Source organism: Myotis daubentonii, chromosome 18 (genome assembly GCF_963259705.1).
Source record: "Myotis daubentonii chromosome 18, mMyoDau2.1, whole genome shotgun sequence".
NCBI lineage: Eukaryota > Metazoa > Chordata > Mammalia > Chiroptera > Vespertilionidae > Myotis > Myotis daubentonii.
In genome coordinates, this window is record NC_081857.1 from 27,875,593 (window position 1) to 27,893,508 (window position 17,916).

The 17,916-nt window shown below is 42.7% G+C and overlaps 1 protein-coding gene across 8 annotated transcripts in view; it reads left to right on the plus strand.

Annotated features, from left to right (window-relative positions):
• The window catches only part of ARHGEF11 (Rho guanine nucleotide exchange factor 11), an 84,434-nt gene that overhangs the window by 18,008 nt on the left and 48,510 nt on the right, over positions 1–17,916 (plus strand). For 7 of the 8 annotated variants that reach the window (XM_059674075.1, XM_059674080.1, XM_059674077.1 and 4 more), the window contains exon 2: positions 17,111–17,143. The exons of the other annotated variant lie outside the window; for it this stretch is intronic. In XM_059674075.1, coding sequence (XP_059530058.1) covers positions 17,111–17,143 — 33 coding nt within the window. The remainder of the gene's footprint in view (positions 1–17,110; positions 17,144–17,916) is intronic. 8 annotated transcript variants of the gene reach the window in all.

Consider the following 17,916-nt stretch of genomic DNA (forward strand, 5'->3'; position numbering starts at 1 on the left):
TTGTCAGATATGTTTTTGCAATTATTTTCTTCTAGTCTGTGACTTGCTTTTTCATTTTCGTAACAATGTCTTTGAAAACTTGTTTTTAATTTTCATACAGTGTCTTTTGAAGAGCAAAGGCTCTAAGTTTTGATAAAATCTAATATATTGCTTTTTCGTTTTATCATTTGTACTCTTTGTATTTAATAAATAATCCTTGCCAAATTCAAAGTCAGTAAGATTTTCTCCTAGAAGTTTTATTGCTCTAGCTTTTACATTTAGATCTATGATTTATTTCTAGTTACTTTTTGTATAGGGTGTGAGATAAAATTTAAGATTATTTATTTATTTAGGCATATGGATGTCCAGTTGTCCTAGCACTATTTGTTTAAATGGGTATTTTTCCTCATTGAATTGCATTGGCACCGTTGCTAAAAATTGATCATATATATGTGGTATGGACTGTACTCTGTTCCATTGATCTATATCAGTAACCCATTGGTTTAGTTATTATATTATAACTTTATAGTAAGTCTTGAACTCAGATAATACAAGTTTTTCAACATTGTTCTTTTGTTTTCAAAACTGTTTTTGGTTATTCTAGGGCTTTTTCATTTTCATAAAGATTTTAAAATCAGTTTGCCCGTTTCAACAAAAATGGCTTCTGGGATTGTGATTGAGATGGTGTTGACTCCATAGATGAGTTTGGAGAAAATTGTCGTTTTAACAATATTTAGTCCTGCAGTTTATGAACATGATATAGTGCTCCTTTTATTTCAGTCTTTAATTTCTCTCGTCAATGTTTTGTATTTTGTAGTATACTGGTCTTTTGTATCTTTTGTCAGATTTACCTCTAAATATTTCATTTTTTTAAATAATATTTTTTTTTTTTTTTTCATTTTCATGGCCTAAGTTTTATACCTTTTATTAGTGCCCTTAATTAATGGATGAAAAATATAAACATTGATGATGATTTGATTGCATGCTGTGAAAACAGAGTTAATGTGAAAATCAGGGATTCTGAATTACCTTGAGCCTCTATGGAACCATGCCTTATTTATCCTTTTCAATCTTCTCTTTTTCATTAAGACTACTAGAGGCCCAGTGCACAAAAATTGGTGCACTCGGTGCGGGGGTAAATAATATTTTAAATATCAATTTTCAATTTTTTTGTTTACATATAAATATAATTGATTTTTGTTATTGACCTTATATCCTGTAACCTTACTAAACTAACTCATTAATTCCTGTAGCTTTTTTGTTAATTCCCTAAGATTTTAGAATTAGCCTGCCTGACAAATAATGACAGTTTTACCTCTTCATTTCTAATCTGTATATATTTTTAATTTTGGAGAAAATCTGGGTTTTAGAACTTTTTTCCTAGACCTCCTAGACCTGTGGAGCAGATTTTGGATTTCCTCATTAGGAATTCTTGAAAAATAAAAAGGAGATTATTAAATCCTTGTATCCATTCCTTTATTCATTCAGTGAATATTTAGTGTATGCTAAATACACTATCTAGTGACTAATGGAAGAGACAGACATATAAACAAGTCATTACAGCTTAATACATACATCTTTATAGATGTTTCCTTCCTTCCTTTTTCTCTTCCTTTTCCTTTTAATCATAGATGGTATGGTTCAGCCTTTGCATGTAGCCTTAAATCTCACTTACCTAAGGCCAGGGGCAATTCAAGCAAGGCTATTTGACCTGGTATTACTGTTAGTACTAAAATTTATGCTGCTATACTCATAAGAGCCCTATGAGTTGGATACTGTTGCCCTGTTTCTGTAGTGTTGTGTTTCGCTTTTTTAAAAAACATTTTAGCTTGTATTCTCTTTTTTCCCCCCCTCATAGCAATCTTTGAGGTCTTTATATTTCTCTTGCCATATACATTTTAAAATTTTTCCACTGATTTTAGAAAGAGATTAAAAAAAACATGCATTTGTTGTTCTACTTATTTATGCATTCACTAGAGGCCCTGTGCATGAAATCATGCACCAGTGGGGTCCCTCGGCCTGGACTGTGGGATTGGGCAGAAACTGGCTATCTGACATCCCCTGAGGGGCCCCAGATTGCGAGAGGGTGCAGGCCAGGCCAAGAGACCCAACCAGTGCACAATTGGGGTTGGAGAGGGACGTGGGAGGGCTCTAGGGCATGTCCGGCCTGTCTTGCTCAGTCCTGATTGGCCGGAAGCTAACCTACCAGTCGGAGTATCTGCCCCCTAATGGTCAGTGCGTGTCATAGCGAGCAGTTGAATGGCCTTAGCATATCATTAGCATACTATGCTTTGATTGGTTGAACAGACAACCGGACACTTAGCATATTAGGCTTTTATTATATAGGATTGATTGACTCTTTTTTTAATTTTTTTTATTAAGGCATTACATATGTGTCCTTATCCCACCATAACCCCCCTGTTGGTTGACTCTTATATGTGCCCTGATCAGGGATCGATCATGTAATCTTAGCATATCCGGACACTGCTCAAACCAACTGAGCTACCCAGGCAGGGTCCTGCCATATACATTCTGAGGGGGAAACATGCTTTTGACTTTGTAGCCTCAGGATATTTACCAGAGTCTGGCAAGTGGGAGGTGTAAAATAGACAATGTGTATGTTGGTATAATTTCTCTTTAGCCCTAGTTGTCAGGCTTTGGGTTCCTCCAGATAATATAATTAGATAAGAATATCTAATTTTACAGGTAAGGAAATTTCTCCAGGCCACCAGAGAGTAAATAACTTCTGTAGTGAAATCAGTATCCCGCCCCCCTCCCCCCCCGAATTCAGTATTTTATTGTTTTTGTAAAATTGTGTAATTTTGGAAACACTAATCTAGACCACTCTTCATTTTAGAGGAATCTTACTTGCTATCATAGAGGAAGATAGTTTAAAACAGTAATATTAGAAGTAACTGTTTTATTGATTGCTTACTATGTACCAGGCCTGTAATAGATGCTGTGGATGCATGACTTCATTCAATTTTCATAAGCACCAGGGGTGTAGGTCTTATTTTAGAGTAGCTGGGTGGGTCGTGGTTTTTGATAAACATATTTACTACTCTAAGAACCTAATCAGAAGTCTTCCTTCATTGTTTTTCACTAGTGATTGAAAACTTAGAGTTATCCACACTCTATTTGTTTCTAAAACCATGACTCACTCTTGCTATCACTTTATTTTGAAAAAATCTCTCTTTTTGAACTGAGAATTCCAGAAGGCAAAGGCCAATATAGCAGAGCAACATGGTAGGAATTGAGTATATGTTCTTAACCTAGTGAATGCGTGTATCCAGCTCATCATGGGAAACATGCCCATCAGGCCAGCATGCTAAGTAGTATGGTACTTAGTTTTCTATTTCAGTGTTTCTTTCTCCTTCATTGGTAAGAACTGACCTGCCCATAATTGTGTTACATGTGTTAAGGCTCTCAGTGATCTTATGACTATTAACAGACACGCCCTATATGTTACTGAGTGCCTAGAATGCAAGTTTGGCATTATGCCTTCATTCTGCAAGAATGAATAAAATAATCCCTGCCTCAGGTAGCTCATAGATGATTAAATAGATAACTACAGTGCATGAAGAATGCACTGATGGGGGTGGGGATTTTCACTGTGAGTTCGTGGCATAAGGTAAAGAGCTAACCCAGCAGGGGAAGGGAGTGGGGTTGCACTGTTGTAAGCACTTTGCACATAATAACTCTCTTAATCATACAACCCTGAGAGTTAGTACTGTTGGTGTTCCCATTTTACACTGAAGATAACGAGAGGGCTAAGGTCACACAGCTGGTAAATTGTGGAATTAGAATTCAAATGCAGGCAATGCGGCTCTAGTGTCTGCTCTTAACCACTATGACATGCAGTCTCTTGCAAGTCTTGAAGTAAAGGGGGAAAAATTGAGAAATGTAAATATTTGTATCAAATTGGCAGGATTTATTGTTTAACTGGCTATGTGGTCAGAGAGAAGGAAGAGTTAAGATTGATTGCTAGAGGAAAGGTGTGGGGTTTACGGCGATAAGGTGTTCAGTGCATTCAATTTGAGTATCTACAGGTTGAGGCGCCACCCTCCCCAAGTTACAAGAGGAGTCAGAAACTTGAGAGATACTAAGCGCTGAAAACAAGATTTGGGAGGAGTCAGTGTTAAAAGAACTGGCTAAAAGCACCAGCATAAATATTGTCCCCTTACGAAGGGAATGTAGGTAAGAGCAGCAGGCCTGAAAGAGAGATCAACATTGTCAGACATGGAGAGAGGTCCAGTTAAATGAGATCTGGAAAAGAAAATCCTTTTCATTTAGCAGATTGCTCAGTCTGCTCTATCAGCCACAATTCTGGGGTCTCTGGAATGGTCTCAAGAAATTGCCTTGACAACTTTCAGTTCTGGCCTCTGAAAAGCCCTTTAGACGGCGGTCGCCAACCGGTGGTCCACGGACCACTGGTCCGTGAGGTCTGAAAGGTTGGGGACTGCTGGTTTAAGGAAACCTTTGGAACAGCGGTTGCCAACCAGTGGTCCCACTGGTGGTCCGTGAGGTCCGAAAGGTTGCAACCACTGCTATAGGATGTGAAAGTCCTCTCCCTATTAGGGTGTCAACCCCTCCCTATCCTCTGCACTGTCCAACATGACAGGGTACTCCGACCCACTGAAGTTCTTCAACATTATGGTCCTGGGGCTTGGGAACAGCCCTGGGAGCAGTAAAGGACAATATTCTGTTTTGTAATTGTGTGTCCAGGGCAGTCATTGGAGCTAACCTGAGTGAATCCACCCCCCCAAGTAATAGACAGTAACACTACAAGAAAGAAGGAAAGTACTGCACAAAGTACTCCTGAACTGGAGTATGAAATAAAGGGAACATCAGTTTTATATTTCAGGATAGAAGAGCAGCATATTTAGTAAAGAAGGCAAGGCCTGGGCATTCCTTCCCATTAGCCCAGATTAGGAGGAGCTGTGACAGGGGAAAATAGCCTGCAGGACCCCTCCAGGATCTTGGAGATAAGAGATAGGATCCTAGATTCCTTTGGATTTCTAGGTGTCACCTCTTTCCTCCCATCTCCAGCCAAGATTGTTCCCTGTCTGGAGAGACTGAGGTTGCCGTTTCTGGTTATACCAGATCCCTTTCATTTTCACATTTGGGGGTCTTACCCGGGAACTCCCTGGTAATGTCATCTTTGTGGGAAGTAGAGAATGTAATGAAGGGAGGGGAGTCAAGAATGCTTCGCTTTCGAAGTTATTTCCATCTCTTGCTGCCATTCAGTGTGTTATATCCATGAGATGGCTTCTTTCCTCCCTCACCCCACCCTTCTTTAGTTTCCTGGAAATGGAGTGGGGTCTGGAAGAGAGAAAGGATGGAAATTCCCATTGCATCTCTCTCTACTGTGCAGTGGTTGAGATGAGGTTTGGGTGACGGGGGTGGGAGCGGTAGAGAGATGGAGTCAGCCCTGAAGGGAGAGGCCAAGAGACTGCTGAGCCAATGGTATGGGCCTAATTACTCCTCTGCCTTGAACTTGACTGTAATTGTGGTTTCTGGGAGCCAGCGCATCCTGGAAATCTGCTGGGACAGCGGAGATTGGGGATGGAGTTGAATTTTCCGCTTGGACCAGCTTGCCCAGCACCCATTTTTGGTTGGAAGATAGGGTGAATTCCTAAAGCTCAAAAGGGACAATTAAGATAGCCAGGACTATCAGGTCTTCCTTTGGGACTGGATGAGAGGTTGTATACTCTGAAATCCTGGACACTTTTGAAAAGTTCAGAGAGGCAACAGATAGCAGAATCTGGGGAAGAGATATATATGCTAGAAGTTAGGAGATCAGTTCTAACTTTGAGGAAGGGCCTTAATGTCCCTACACCTTAGTTTCCCCATCTGTCATTTGATTTGAACATCTGTCTTTTTTTTTAAAATATATTTTATTGATTTCTTACAGAGAGGAAGGGAGAGAGAGAGTCAGAAACATCAGATGAGAGAGAAACATTGATCAGCTGCCCCCTGCACACCCCCCACTGGGGATGTGCCAGCAACCAAGGTACATGCCTTTGACCGGAATCGAACCTGGGACCTTTCAGTCCGCAGGCTGACGCTCTATCCACTGAGCCAGACCAGTCAGGGCCATCTGTCTTTTTTTACAGGGATATTCCTAAGTAATTGATGGGAAAATACTAGACTAATATAAGGGAGCAACTTAAGTCCCTTTTTTTCCATGGTGGTAATAATAAAATAGCTAATGTACATCGCATTTATTGTGTATCCTGTGCTTAATGTTATAACAATCTAGTGAAGTAGTTCCCTACCTCTATTATAGACAAGGAAATCTGAGGTGGAGAGATTACATATCTTGCCTAAGATCACAAAGCCAGTGTCAGCATCAGGATTACCAGCCTAGTCATTTGATTCCAAAACCTGTGCATTTGGCCATCAGACATAAATGGTAATCTGCACTGTGTGTTACACTTGTGCCAGGAAACACCCAGAGCCACAGTGGCTTAGTGAGGTTTGGCTGTTGGACTTGGAGTCACTAACCCTGGGACCTCAGGCAAGTCCTCTATCTTCTCTGAACTGCAATTTCCTCACCTATAAAATGTTATGTTCAGAGTTGTTCTGAGGATCAGATGAGAGCTGCTCAGCACAATACCTGCCACTCAGCAGATCTTAATACATGTTAGCAGAATCTGACCTCATATAAGGAGCAATAGCAGCCCACCCCTGCCACCTTGAATTTGTGATCTGGTATTTCAGAACACTGACATGCATTAAGAGTTGATCTATATAGCAAAGTAAAATGAATGGTGAGAACTCTCTAGACAGGGAGCAAATGCATTAGAAGAGAAAGGGCTCTGAAGTTAAACTGCTTGGGTTCAAATACCAGCTTCCTCTCACTCACTGGATGCATGAATTAAGCAAGTTACTCAGCCTTTCTGTAGCTCAATTTCTTAATCTGTAAAATTATGACATTATTATATCATCCCATGGGTCTGTTGTGAGGATTAAGTAAAATAAATAAGAATGGCTAATAATATTGAGTTCTTACTGAGGACCAGATCCTGGTCTAAGCACTTTATTTTTATATGTTTTTAATAATTTGGTCTTAATAATCCCATGAAATGGATACTGTTATATCCCTGTTTTAAGAGTGAGACGCAGAAAAGTTCAGTAACTTGTGTAAGATCACATACCTGATAAATGTCAGAGCCAGCATTTACATCTATCTGGGCAAGGGGCTCAGAAACCCATACACCTAACCATGCTATCTTATCTCAGTAAGTGCTTCAAAACATGATAGCTCTTATCCTCATCATTGGTATCCCACTATCAGTCAGTCACTGTTTCCTGAGAGTACCGGTATGAGCTTAGACCATCGGTTCTCAACCTGTGGGTCGCGACCCCTTTGGGGGTCGAACGACCCTTTCACAGGGGTCACCTAAGACCATCGGAAAACACATATATAATTACATATTGTTTTTGTGATTAGTCACTATGCTTTAATTATGTTCAATTGGTAACAATGAAATTGGGGGTCACCACAACATGAGGAACTGTATTAAAGGGTCGCAGCATTAGGAAGGTTGAGAACCACTGGCTTACACCGTGCTAGTCATTGTGGTCTCTGTCAACAAAGCATGTGGCTGACTTTCTGCTCTTAAGTTTATTATTTATTTAGCGAGAGACAAGATCAGGGTGAATGACATAATTTGAAAACAAGTGCTAAGTAAGAGATACAGTGTGGATTCAAAATGCAGCAGAAATGAATTTAGTTACTGAAAAGACCATTGGAGAAGGTGGACTAGTTCAGAAAACTTCCTAGAGAAGATAGTGTGTACTTGAGTTCAGCCCTAGAAACTGGGCCCAAGGGCAAGGGTGCTTTAGAGTGCTAGAGTTGGGTTAGAATTTTAAGATTGTCATTCATCAGTCAACAAGTTTTTAATGAGTATGTACTACTCTGTGCCTGGCCCAATGGAGAAGATGATCAGTATTGATTGCTCAGTTGCCATTGTTTTTCTCTTGGTCAGTCCAGGTATGTTTCCTAAAGATTATGTCGTGCAATCCGGTAATACCTAATTACAATACTTCTATTGCTCTGCCCTAGGTGGCCCCTTGTTGACATAATAAAACCCCATATAATATGCTAATGTGATTTGTGCCTGGATATAATCAGGGCACATTTTCCAGGTCCCTGGGAAGGAACCGCAGGGACAATTGGGTTCATCCATTCCTGTCCCCATCACTTTGCCCCATACCCGACCCCATCACTCTGCTCCACATGCACACGCACATACCCGATCATACTCTATATTTATGAGGAAACTGAGGCCTAGAACTAATCCAGACCTTCAAACCCTGGGACACTTTATTCAAACTACTCTGTGTTGCCACATAATAAACAATAAGCTCTGAGCCAGTGCAAGTGCTGTGAAGTGTAACTGCATAGGACAGATGCTTATCATTTCTCTTCACCTATAATGGGGGTATAAGTCTATCTCCCAGCACCAGTAAATTTTGTCTTAACATTGCTTTCGCTGTTGTGCAGCCCTCTCAATGTGAAAGATTTAATTCACTAGGAGAAGTAGAGAGACGGCAGCACTTGCTGGAAGTGGCCAGGGCCACTGCTCTGAAAACCCTTGTCTTCCCACAGAATGTCCTGGCACTCCCCCAGCGGAGACGGCTGCAGCTGGTTTACTCTCTCTATTTGTATAAGCTCCTTTGGCAGGCCCAGAAGTGTCCGGATAGGCAGGGCCAGTGGAGCATTCTTTTGGTTTGTGGCCACTCTACCTCCTGTTGGGGAAATGTGTCTGGGTTTGTTGCTTGGAGTTGTCTTAGGCGAGTTTATGTTTTAACAGCTTTGGCTGTCCAGCAGTCTTAGTCCCATCAGTCAACATGAAGGATGAGGGAGGGTCGCATGGTGATGAAACCGTAGTGACAGCTACAGGGGTCTCTGGCTGTTAGGGAAGTCGACTCAGATTTTCTCTGGCTGGCCTTCTGTCAGCTTCCTAACCCCAACTGTGTCAAATAGAAGACCTAAGTCCCTCCTTCAGAACAGGTATTTCATCAGACAGAGCACAGATAGAATACTTGATGTGCTTATAGCCCAAGTCAAATGCTTGAGGGGTAGAAGGATGCAAAGAATATGTTGATTACTCCTAAGTCATCATTAGAGAGTTAATTGAGGAAAGCTTCCTGAAGGATGGGAGTTTCCAGGCAGTTTTTACAAGGATGGAACAAGGAATTTGTAGGGAGCCTTTTGCAGGCTGGGAAAGAACCTCCTCCACCCACCCGCCTTTCCTCTGCTTCTGTCGAGCTTCCTGAAGTAGGGACATGCAGCCTGTGACACTCTGGGCCCCCCACCCCCATTACTGATGTTGTGACTAGATTTGCATCTCAGCTGGAGGAAGGGTGCTGCCTCCCTGAGGTAGGAAAGGGATTGCAGAGAAGAGCAGCCATTCTACCACCTGCTCAGGTTACCACCGCAAGGTATTGGCTTTATGGTTTATCCTCAGCAGTTTTAAAACTAACTTTCCTCTGCCACCAAGTAATTTCCTGTCAATTTTGGTATGAAGTTGAGGGAGGCAACTAATTTAAAATCTACCTTAAATTAGAAGCGTGAATCTTCTGAGCCAAATGAAGACTTCTTAGATTGGCCATTAACTCTGGGTTGTTTTATAGATTATTCTTCATTTGTGCCAATAATAAAAAATGACTCAAATAACAATTCTATTTATGCAAAATATAAAGCAAGGTATGCCTTGCTGGGATACAGAGATGAATTTAGCATGCATCAGCTCTTCAAGAGCTCACTAGTCCAGCGAGCAAGGGAGAAAGGTCAACACCATGTGGGAAGTGCTTGGCAGAAATATGTACCAGGTGCTATGGGAAACAGAGAAGGTATTGGAGGGGCCACTCGGGGCAGGCTTCTAGTTTCCTCTGACTGGTCTGAGGGCTGAGAAAGAAGAAAAACTGTGGTACAGCTGTGACCAAAGGAAGCCAGACCAGCACTGTCCAATAGAAACAGAATGCAAGCGACACGTGTTATCGACAGTTTTCTAGGAGCCACATTAAAAATAAAGAGAAACAGTCCTGGCCAGGTAGGTCAGTTGGTTGGAGCGTTGTCCCATAGACCTAGGTTTCGGGTTTGATCCCTGGTGCATACGGCAGGCAACCGGTGGTTGTTTCTCAGTGGCGACCCCCCACAGCTGAGATATTTCTCTGAAACTTCAGCTGCTGTCTTTGGGAGCTCAGCCAGCCCTTTTGTGCCTCCTCCTTTCCTACCAATCTCCATGCGGTCTCCACTTTCCATCCTTGGTTATCAGGGTTCTCTCCAGCTAGTCTTCAGTTGATTATCAACACACATTATTCTGTTTAGTGGATGCTTCACTGCTGTGTGAACAGAATCGAATTCTAGAAATCTGGGAGATTGAAGACTTTAGGAACCTGTTCTTACAGCCAGGTTAAGATGTTGCTCCCTGCTATAAGTCTACAGAACAGTCTTAACCCCTTCCCACTCCATTTTGTCTTTGCTAAAACTATGAAATTGTGAATTTAATCCTAACTTACATGCATTATGGAGGTTACTCAGAATTTTCTCTTGATAAGTGTATGTTTAGGATATTTGATGTCTACAAAGTTTATTTGCATAAGTTATCTGATTTCATCTTTCAACACATATGTATTGAATATCTACTGTGTACTAGGTTCTGGAGCTGTTGCATGCTCTAGAGAACAAGAGACAATGAAGCTTATCATTAAACAGGGAAAGCAGACATTAAGCCAAAAAAAAAGCACCAAATAATTAGTTGCTGTTGAGTTAGGCACTGCAAATGGAAATTACGGGGGAGAGCCAGCCTATGGGTGTCAGAGTGTGTACACAGGGCCTCACTGAAGAAGACGTAGTTACGCTGTGTAGTAAAGAATGAGTGAGCTGCCTGGGCCAAGGCAGGGGAGAAGGCCTCGGGGGTTGACATATAGTGAGCAAGGAGGGGCGTGGCAAGAGATGATGAGACTGAAGAGTAAGCGTGAGGATGTCACAGGGGACCCAGAGTCAGCAAACTGCGGCTCGTGAGCCACATGCGGCTCTTTGGCACCTTGAGTGTGGCTCTTCCTAAGCCTTAGGAGTACCCTAATTAAGTTAATAACAATGTATCTACCTATATAGTTTAAATTTAAAAAATTTGGCTCTCAAAAGAAATTTCAGTCGTTGTATTGTTGATATTTGGCTCTGTTGACTAATGAGTTTGCCGACCACTGTGTTAGGCCATGTTAAGGATTTGGAACTTTATACAAGGACAGTGGGAAACCACTAAAGGGTGATATATGTTCTAGTTTATTTTTTTAAAAAGATCACTCTGACTTTGTGTAGAGAATGAATGGGTTCTGGAGGAGTGGAACCTGGAGTAGATGTGACTCTAGTTGTAGGTGAGAGAGAATGGTGTCTTGCTCCAGCCTGTGATGGGGAAGGCAGACGTAGGTAAAGTCCAGAAATATTAACGAGTATTATCAGCAGGTCTCGGCTGTAGATTAGATTGGAGGAGGGGAATGTCAGAGATAACCCAGATTTCTGGCGTGAGCATTGCATTGTGTCCTGAGAGGAAACGTTTGCATGGGAGAACAGGCTTGGAATGGGGAGATAGATTTCAGTTTGAACACTTTACTTTGAGGTATTGGTGAAGAATGGGATAATGCACGTTTGTCATTGAGAAACGTAGGCTTGGAGAGGTTGGACAACTTGCCTAAGGTGACATATCCAGGAGGAGGCTGGGCTGAGTTTGAGCCTGTACAGCAGGTCCTTGAATAAAGCTCTTTAATTGTTGTTTGGTTACAATGTTGATAAAATGCTATAAGATGTAGCTGTTATTTAGATCAGTCTGTGATAAAATTGGTTTAGTCATACATCGTTTCACTGTAGTTCCAAGAAACTATCAATAACTTTAAGTGAGGACTTACTGTATTTTATTCCTAAAGCCCTACTTGCCAAACCACACCACATGGGCTGTATGCTAAGTATTAAATGTTGAATGAAGCCCTCTCAACATACCAGTTCTCTCTTCCTCCTGCACACACACCTGGCCGCCGAGTTGTCTGCTCTGACAGTCAAACAGTCCTGAACTCTCTTTTTCTTGAAGAGGCCTCCATAGCAGTAGGAAGGAGGCACTCCTGGCTCTGCCCTCCCTAGATTTAGAACACGCCAGGAGTCGTCCCCTCTTTCTATTTATTGTTCACTCGTTCTTGTCCTGCTCACCCCACCCCTGACACATGTTGAGCATAGGTCACCCCATGGAGTGTCCATTTGCGTGGGACTTTACCCTGCCAACTGATGGTTATTGGTGCCAATTCAATGTCAGTATGCATTCTCACTGTCAGGTATAGTGAAGAAGGAAACTTCATTCAGTGCAAACAGTTGAGTTGTGATACAGCACAGCTGTGTAGCAGCTCAGTAATGTTACAGATCAGTTATGAAACACAAGGCAACAGCACAGCTGTGAAATGGCCCTGAGGCGAGGTGCCTGCTCTGCTCCAGTCTGCCCCACCTCCCGGCTGGTGTGGAGACCCCTGCTCTGCTCTCCTCTGGAAACACAGCCTCTGGTGGAAAGGGAAAGTGTGCTCTCTCCAAGCCAGAGGGGAGCTGACATATTTGGAGAAGTTCCTGCCTCCAGTCCCTGATTGGTCAGTTCTCATGCAGATGAGGATTCCAAACCTTCACAGTTTTATTGGTCTAAAAAGCACTGTCCTAATTGGTCAGAATGGAGTAGTTCTGATTGTTCAGTGAGAATTCTGATGGGACTCTGATCTGACAGGAAAAGTCTGTGTTTTGGTTGAAATACAATTCCAGGAACTCCTTTATAGGGGTTGACTCAGAGAGCAGGAACACAGTGCAGGTAGACAGGCAGTTCAGGGAAGGCTTTCCCCTGAAGTGTGGCATGTGTGAGAGGCCCCTGTTTAGAGATGGCTGCTGGGCTCTGTTTTTTTGTGGGTTTTGTTGTTGTTTTAAATTTGAGCCCAGTTAGCCACCAGGTGTCCTTCTTGGTAGGTCTCGTCTTTTAAAAAAAAAAAATATATATATATATATATTCTTTTAATATATTTTATTGATTTTTTTACAGAGAGTAAGGGAGAGGGATAGAGAGTTAGAAACATCTATGAGAGAGAAACATCGATCAGCTGCTTCCTGCACACCCCCCACTGGGGATGCGCCCTCAACCAAGGTCCATGCCCTTGACCAGAATCAAACCCGGGACCCTTCAGTCCGCAGGCCGACACTCTATCCACTGAGCCAAGCCGGTCAGGGCGGTAGGTCTCTTCTTTCTCAGGGTCCACAATACTTTCAGAGAATTTAGCAAACATTGCCTCTTTGATCCTCACATCAGCTCTGAAAGAAAGGACATGTATTATATATCCATCCCTTCAGCGAACATTTTTGGAGCAGGCACCCACCACGCACTGGTCACTGTGCTGGACCTTGCCTGGTGACAGAAGGATGAATAAGATTCTGTCCTCATTCTCAAGGGGTTTTAGGTCTCATCGGGAAAACTTCCCTATGAGAACTTCCTTCTGATAGACTCAGAAGTTAAGGGACTTATTCTGAGAGTTCCTTAAAGTTATGGCCCTCTGAATAAGGAATCACATGGGCTGCTCGTTAAAATAAATAGATTCCACACCACAAACCTGCTGAATTGGACCCCCAGGGTTGGAGCCTCCAGTGATCCATACACTGCTCTTCAGCCAGTAGATGATCCAGGTGAGAGGTGAGCCTTTTCTGGCCACATTGCCAGAGACCTTTTCCCCTCCATTTGTCTTCCCTTGTTTTACAGATGAGAAAGCTGACGCAAGTGGAAGTCAAGGGCCCACAGTGAATTAGAGACAGAGCTGGAATTAGCTCCTGAATTTCCCGGATTCCTGAATCTAACCCATTTCTATAACTCCATCTAGATCAGTGTTTCTCAACCTTCCTAATGCTGCAACCCTTTAATACAGTTCCCAATGTTGTGGTGACCCCCAATTTCATTGTTACAAATTGAACATAATTAAAGCATAGTGATTAATCACAAAAACAATATGTAATTATATATGTGTTTTCCGATGGTCTTAGGCGACCCCTGTGAAAAGGTCGTTCAACCCCCAAAGGGGTCGCGACCCACAGGTTGAGAACCACTGATCTAGAGTGTTAACTTTGCCCTCTGGTTCTTATTGAAACTGCTTTCTGAGTCCTTTTCTTTCTAACTAGAGGCCCAGTGCATGGATTCATGCACAGGTGGGGTCCCTCGGCCTGGCCTGCGCCCTCTCACAATCTGGGACCCCTTGGGGGATGTTGGATAGCCAATTTCGGTCGATCCCCGCAGGCCTGATCCAGACAGGAGGGAGCCCGATCCTGTGCGTTGAGTTTCTGTCCCCTGGTGGTCACTGTGGGCCATAGTGACCGGTTGACGTGTTGTTCAGTCACTTAGGCTTTTATATATATGGATTGTATTCAGTAGTACAAGCTCTCAGGGAGCATTTGTGTCATGTTCTATCAGCAGGGATTGTCTGCAAACAGGCCTCTTTCCTGTAGGGAAATATAGGCCCAGAAGGCTATTTGCCAGCCTCAGACCACAGGGAAAATTCTACCCAGGGGCAGAATCCTTGGGGAGTTAGGGTGCCAGGAGGCTGCTTAAAGCTCCACCCTGGTAGATAAGGGAAACCAGACCAGTAAGGCTGGGTCATGGTTCAGTGAGTGTGGATGTTATCTGGAGCTAAGGTCTTGGCAGGATAGCTCCTTCCTGGTTAACTGCTGCTCCTGGCTTTGGGGAGGGACTCAGGAATAATACTTTGCTCCTAGGCCAGCCTTTGTATAGGGTGCTTTTTATCTCTGTCTGTCATATGTGTTATGTATTTTTATATACACATCTACCATATGTATTCCATAAATCATGTATGTCATATATGTGTGTGCACATGTGAGGTGCACAAATTACGTGTGTGTGTATATATATGTGCATGCCTGTGTATATATGTATATTAAAAAGAAAATAGGAGAGAAGTTCTAATAAAGACCAGTTAGATCTACACATGGCCACAGATCATATAACTTTTTGTTTAGGAGCACAAACCTTGAAGTCAGACCAACTCTTTGCACATCTTTTTTTTTTTTTTTTTTTTTTTTTTTTTGTAAGAGAACATTTATTGTGTAATCACAGAGGTAGATAAAGTAATCCCTAGAAGAAATGGACTTGGGAAACAAGTTATAGAGATAAAGGAAGGGTCCTTGGAGCTTGGGAGTAAGGAAGCTAATTGTGATGTGCCTGAGGGGGGGTGGGGGGAGGAAGGGGAAGGAAAGGAAAGACATGGGTGTGCTCCGGGGAGGAGAGCGCCCTTTATGTACACCTTAACTCCACTTTTTAACCTCTCTCTTCACTTGTATGAAAACGGATGTGCTACCTACCTCACCAGGCTCTTATGACGATTAAGTGAGGTAATGTATGTCGAATGTTTAGCACAGGGCCTGGTAGGTAATAAGAACTTAATCATTATTGTCACAGAACAGGGATATTCTAGACCTTTTCCTCATTTACATATTTGTGGTGGGATGGAGGTAAGGACAGAGAGACCAGGAACCTCTGTTGAGGGGTTGATGCCACCCAGCTTCAGCCAGTTGTCACCATGTGACACTCTAAGCTCAGTGGTGCCAGAGCTTATGTGGTGATGGCAGTTTCTTATCCTGTACCGTGCAGTACAGCAGTTACTAGCCATAGGTAGCTGTTAACCAGCTGACCTGTGGCTAATACAGCCGTGGGCAAACTACGGCCCTGCGGGCCGGATCTGCCCGTTTGAAATGAATAAAACTTAAAAAAAAAGAGACCGTACCCTTTTATGTAATGATGTTTACTTTGAATTTATATTAGTTCACACAAACACTCCATCCATGCTTTTGTTCCGGCCCTCCGGTCCAGTTTAAGAACCCATTGTGGCCCTCGAGTCAAAAAGTTTGCCCACCCCTGGGCTAATACAACTGAGAAACTGAAATTTAAATTTTAACAGCTACATGTGGCTCGTGGCTATTGTGTTAGATAGCACAGGTCTAGGTTCTAGAACTTTTTTTTCCCAGTTTTATTGAGATATAATTTACATACAGCACTGCATAAGTTTAAGATGTACAGCATGACTTATGTATATTGTGAAATGATTATCATATTACGTTTTGTTATTATCCATATATTCTAGAACACTTATTAAATGATGAACTAAGCTGAATATTTGCCTTGAATGAAGAGGAGGGATGTGTGATCAGGAATGATAGGCAGGGTAATTTGGAAAAAAAGCCAGAGGCTGTAGCTTCAGGAAGTTTACCTTCTTGTCTGGCTTATAGATACAGTAATGAGGAACAGAGTAGGAAGAACATCTGGGAGAAGGAACAATATGGGCAAAGACAAAAGCCAGAAGCCATAGCCACCCTGACTTCCTGGATCCACCCTGCCTTCCTGGATCCACCCTGCCTTCCTGGATCCACAGCTTCATCTGCACAAGCCTGCAGACCAGGCAGGCAAGCAGACAAGCCGTTGCCTTGGGTATTCGCGCTGCAGGAAGCACAGGGCCTGGAGCTGTGGCAGGCACTGGAGGCTGACCAGCGTCAGGCAGCCTGTCAGATGCCGTGGTTAATGGCCTAGCTTGAAGACGGGATGGCCTTTCTCTGGAGTATAAAAGGGAAGCTCTAGAACTGGTTCTCAACCTGTGGGTCGCGACCCCTTTGGCGGTCGAACGGCCCTTTCACAGGGGTCGCCTAAGACCATCCTGCATATCAGATGTTTACATGACGATTCATAATAGTAGCAACATGACAGTTATGAGGTAGCAACGAAAATAATTGTATGGTTGGGTCACCACATGGGGAACTGTATTTAAAGGGCCAGAAGGTTGAGAACCACTGCTCTAAAAGGTCTTAAGCAGCAAAATGACAGGGCAGATTTGCATTTTAGTAAGCTCACGCCACTCCATTGTGGTCAGTTTCCATACCTGGGTCCATGATAGCTTGATTGTGGTTTTTCTTTGGAACCAACCATTTCCAGTGTCTTGTCTAGTTTATGTCTTGTTTTGTTTTTTCTTTCTCTTTCCCCTTTCCTGTGTTGCTCTCTCCTGGGTCCCACGCTCTCCTCTTCCTTGATGTCCTTCTCTCTCTGATCCAAAGATCAGCCAGTAAAAAGCAGTCTCACCTGCCCAGGTAAGAGGGGTGCCAGGGTGAGGGAGGGGAGACCCCCCCTTCTTCTAAATTTCAGTTATTTATTTGAATTGTGTTTATTATTTGGATAGCTAGCACCTTCACATGGTTCAGGATTTAAAAGTTACAAATGAAAATATAACGAGAAGTTTCCAACACCATCCCTGTGCCCCAGGCACTCCGTTTTCCTTCCTCGGAGCCGACCGATGTTCAAAGGGCTTATTTTGTGCCCTGTCAGAAATACTGTAGGTATTTTATATGTATAAGCAAATATTTTAACATACAAACAAATAATTTCCTTTTTTCTCTTTTAGCCACTTTTTTTTTCTGTCCACATAATTCTGCATCCTGCTTTTTTCACTCACCAACATGTCTTAGTGACCATTCCTTATGGTATATAATGAGCTCCTCATTCTTTTGTAGGCGGGCTACTGTGTCATTACATTGATATTCTGCACTTTATTTAACCAGTCACCCATTGTGAACATGTAGATTCTTTCCAGTGTTTTGCCACTGCAAATGGTGCTTCCACGAGTGGCCTTATAGGTTTTGCTGTAGACGTAAACAGGAGATCCCCTTCAGAGGGCAGCAACTGTTGATTAGGAACTGGCCATTTGGACACTTCTCTAAAAAGGAGAGGCATAGCAATGATTTGAGCTTCTCATGTCCCTGCAGGGGTCCTGTTAAAGAGGAGACCGAACAATACACCTTCTAGTTTGATGATCTGATTGGTACCTTGAGGTTTTAGGATCTTAATCGTTTCTAAGCAAGCTGCC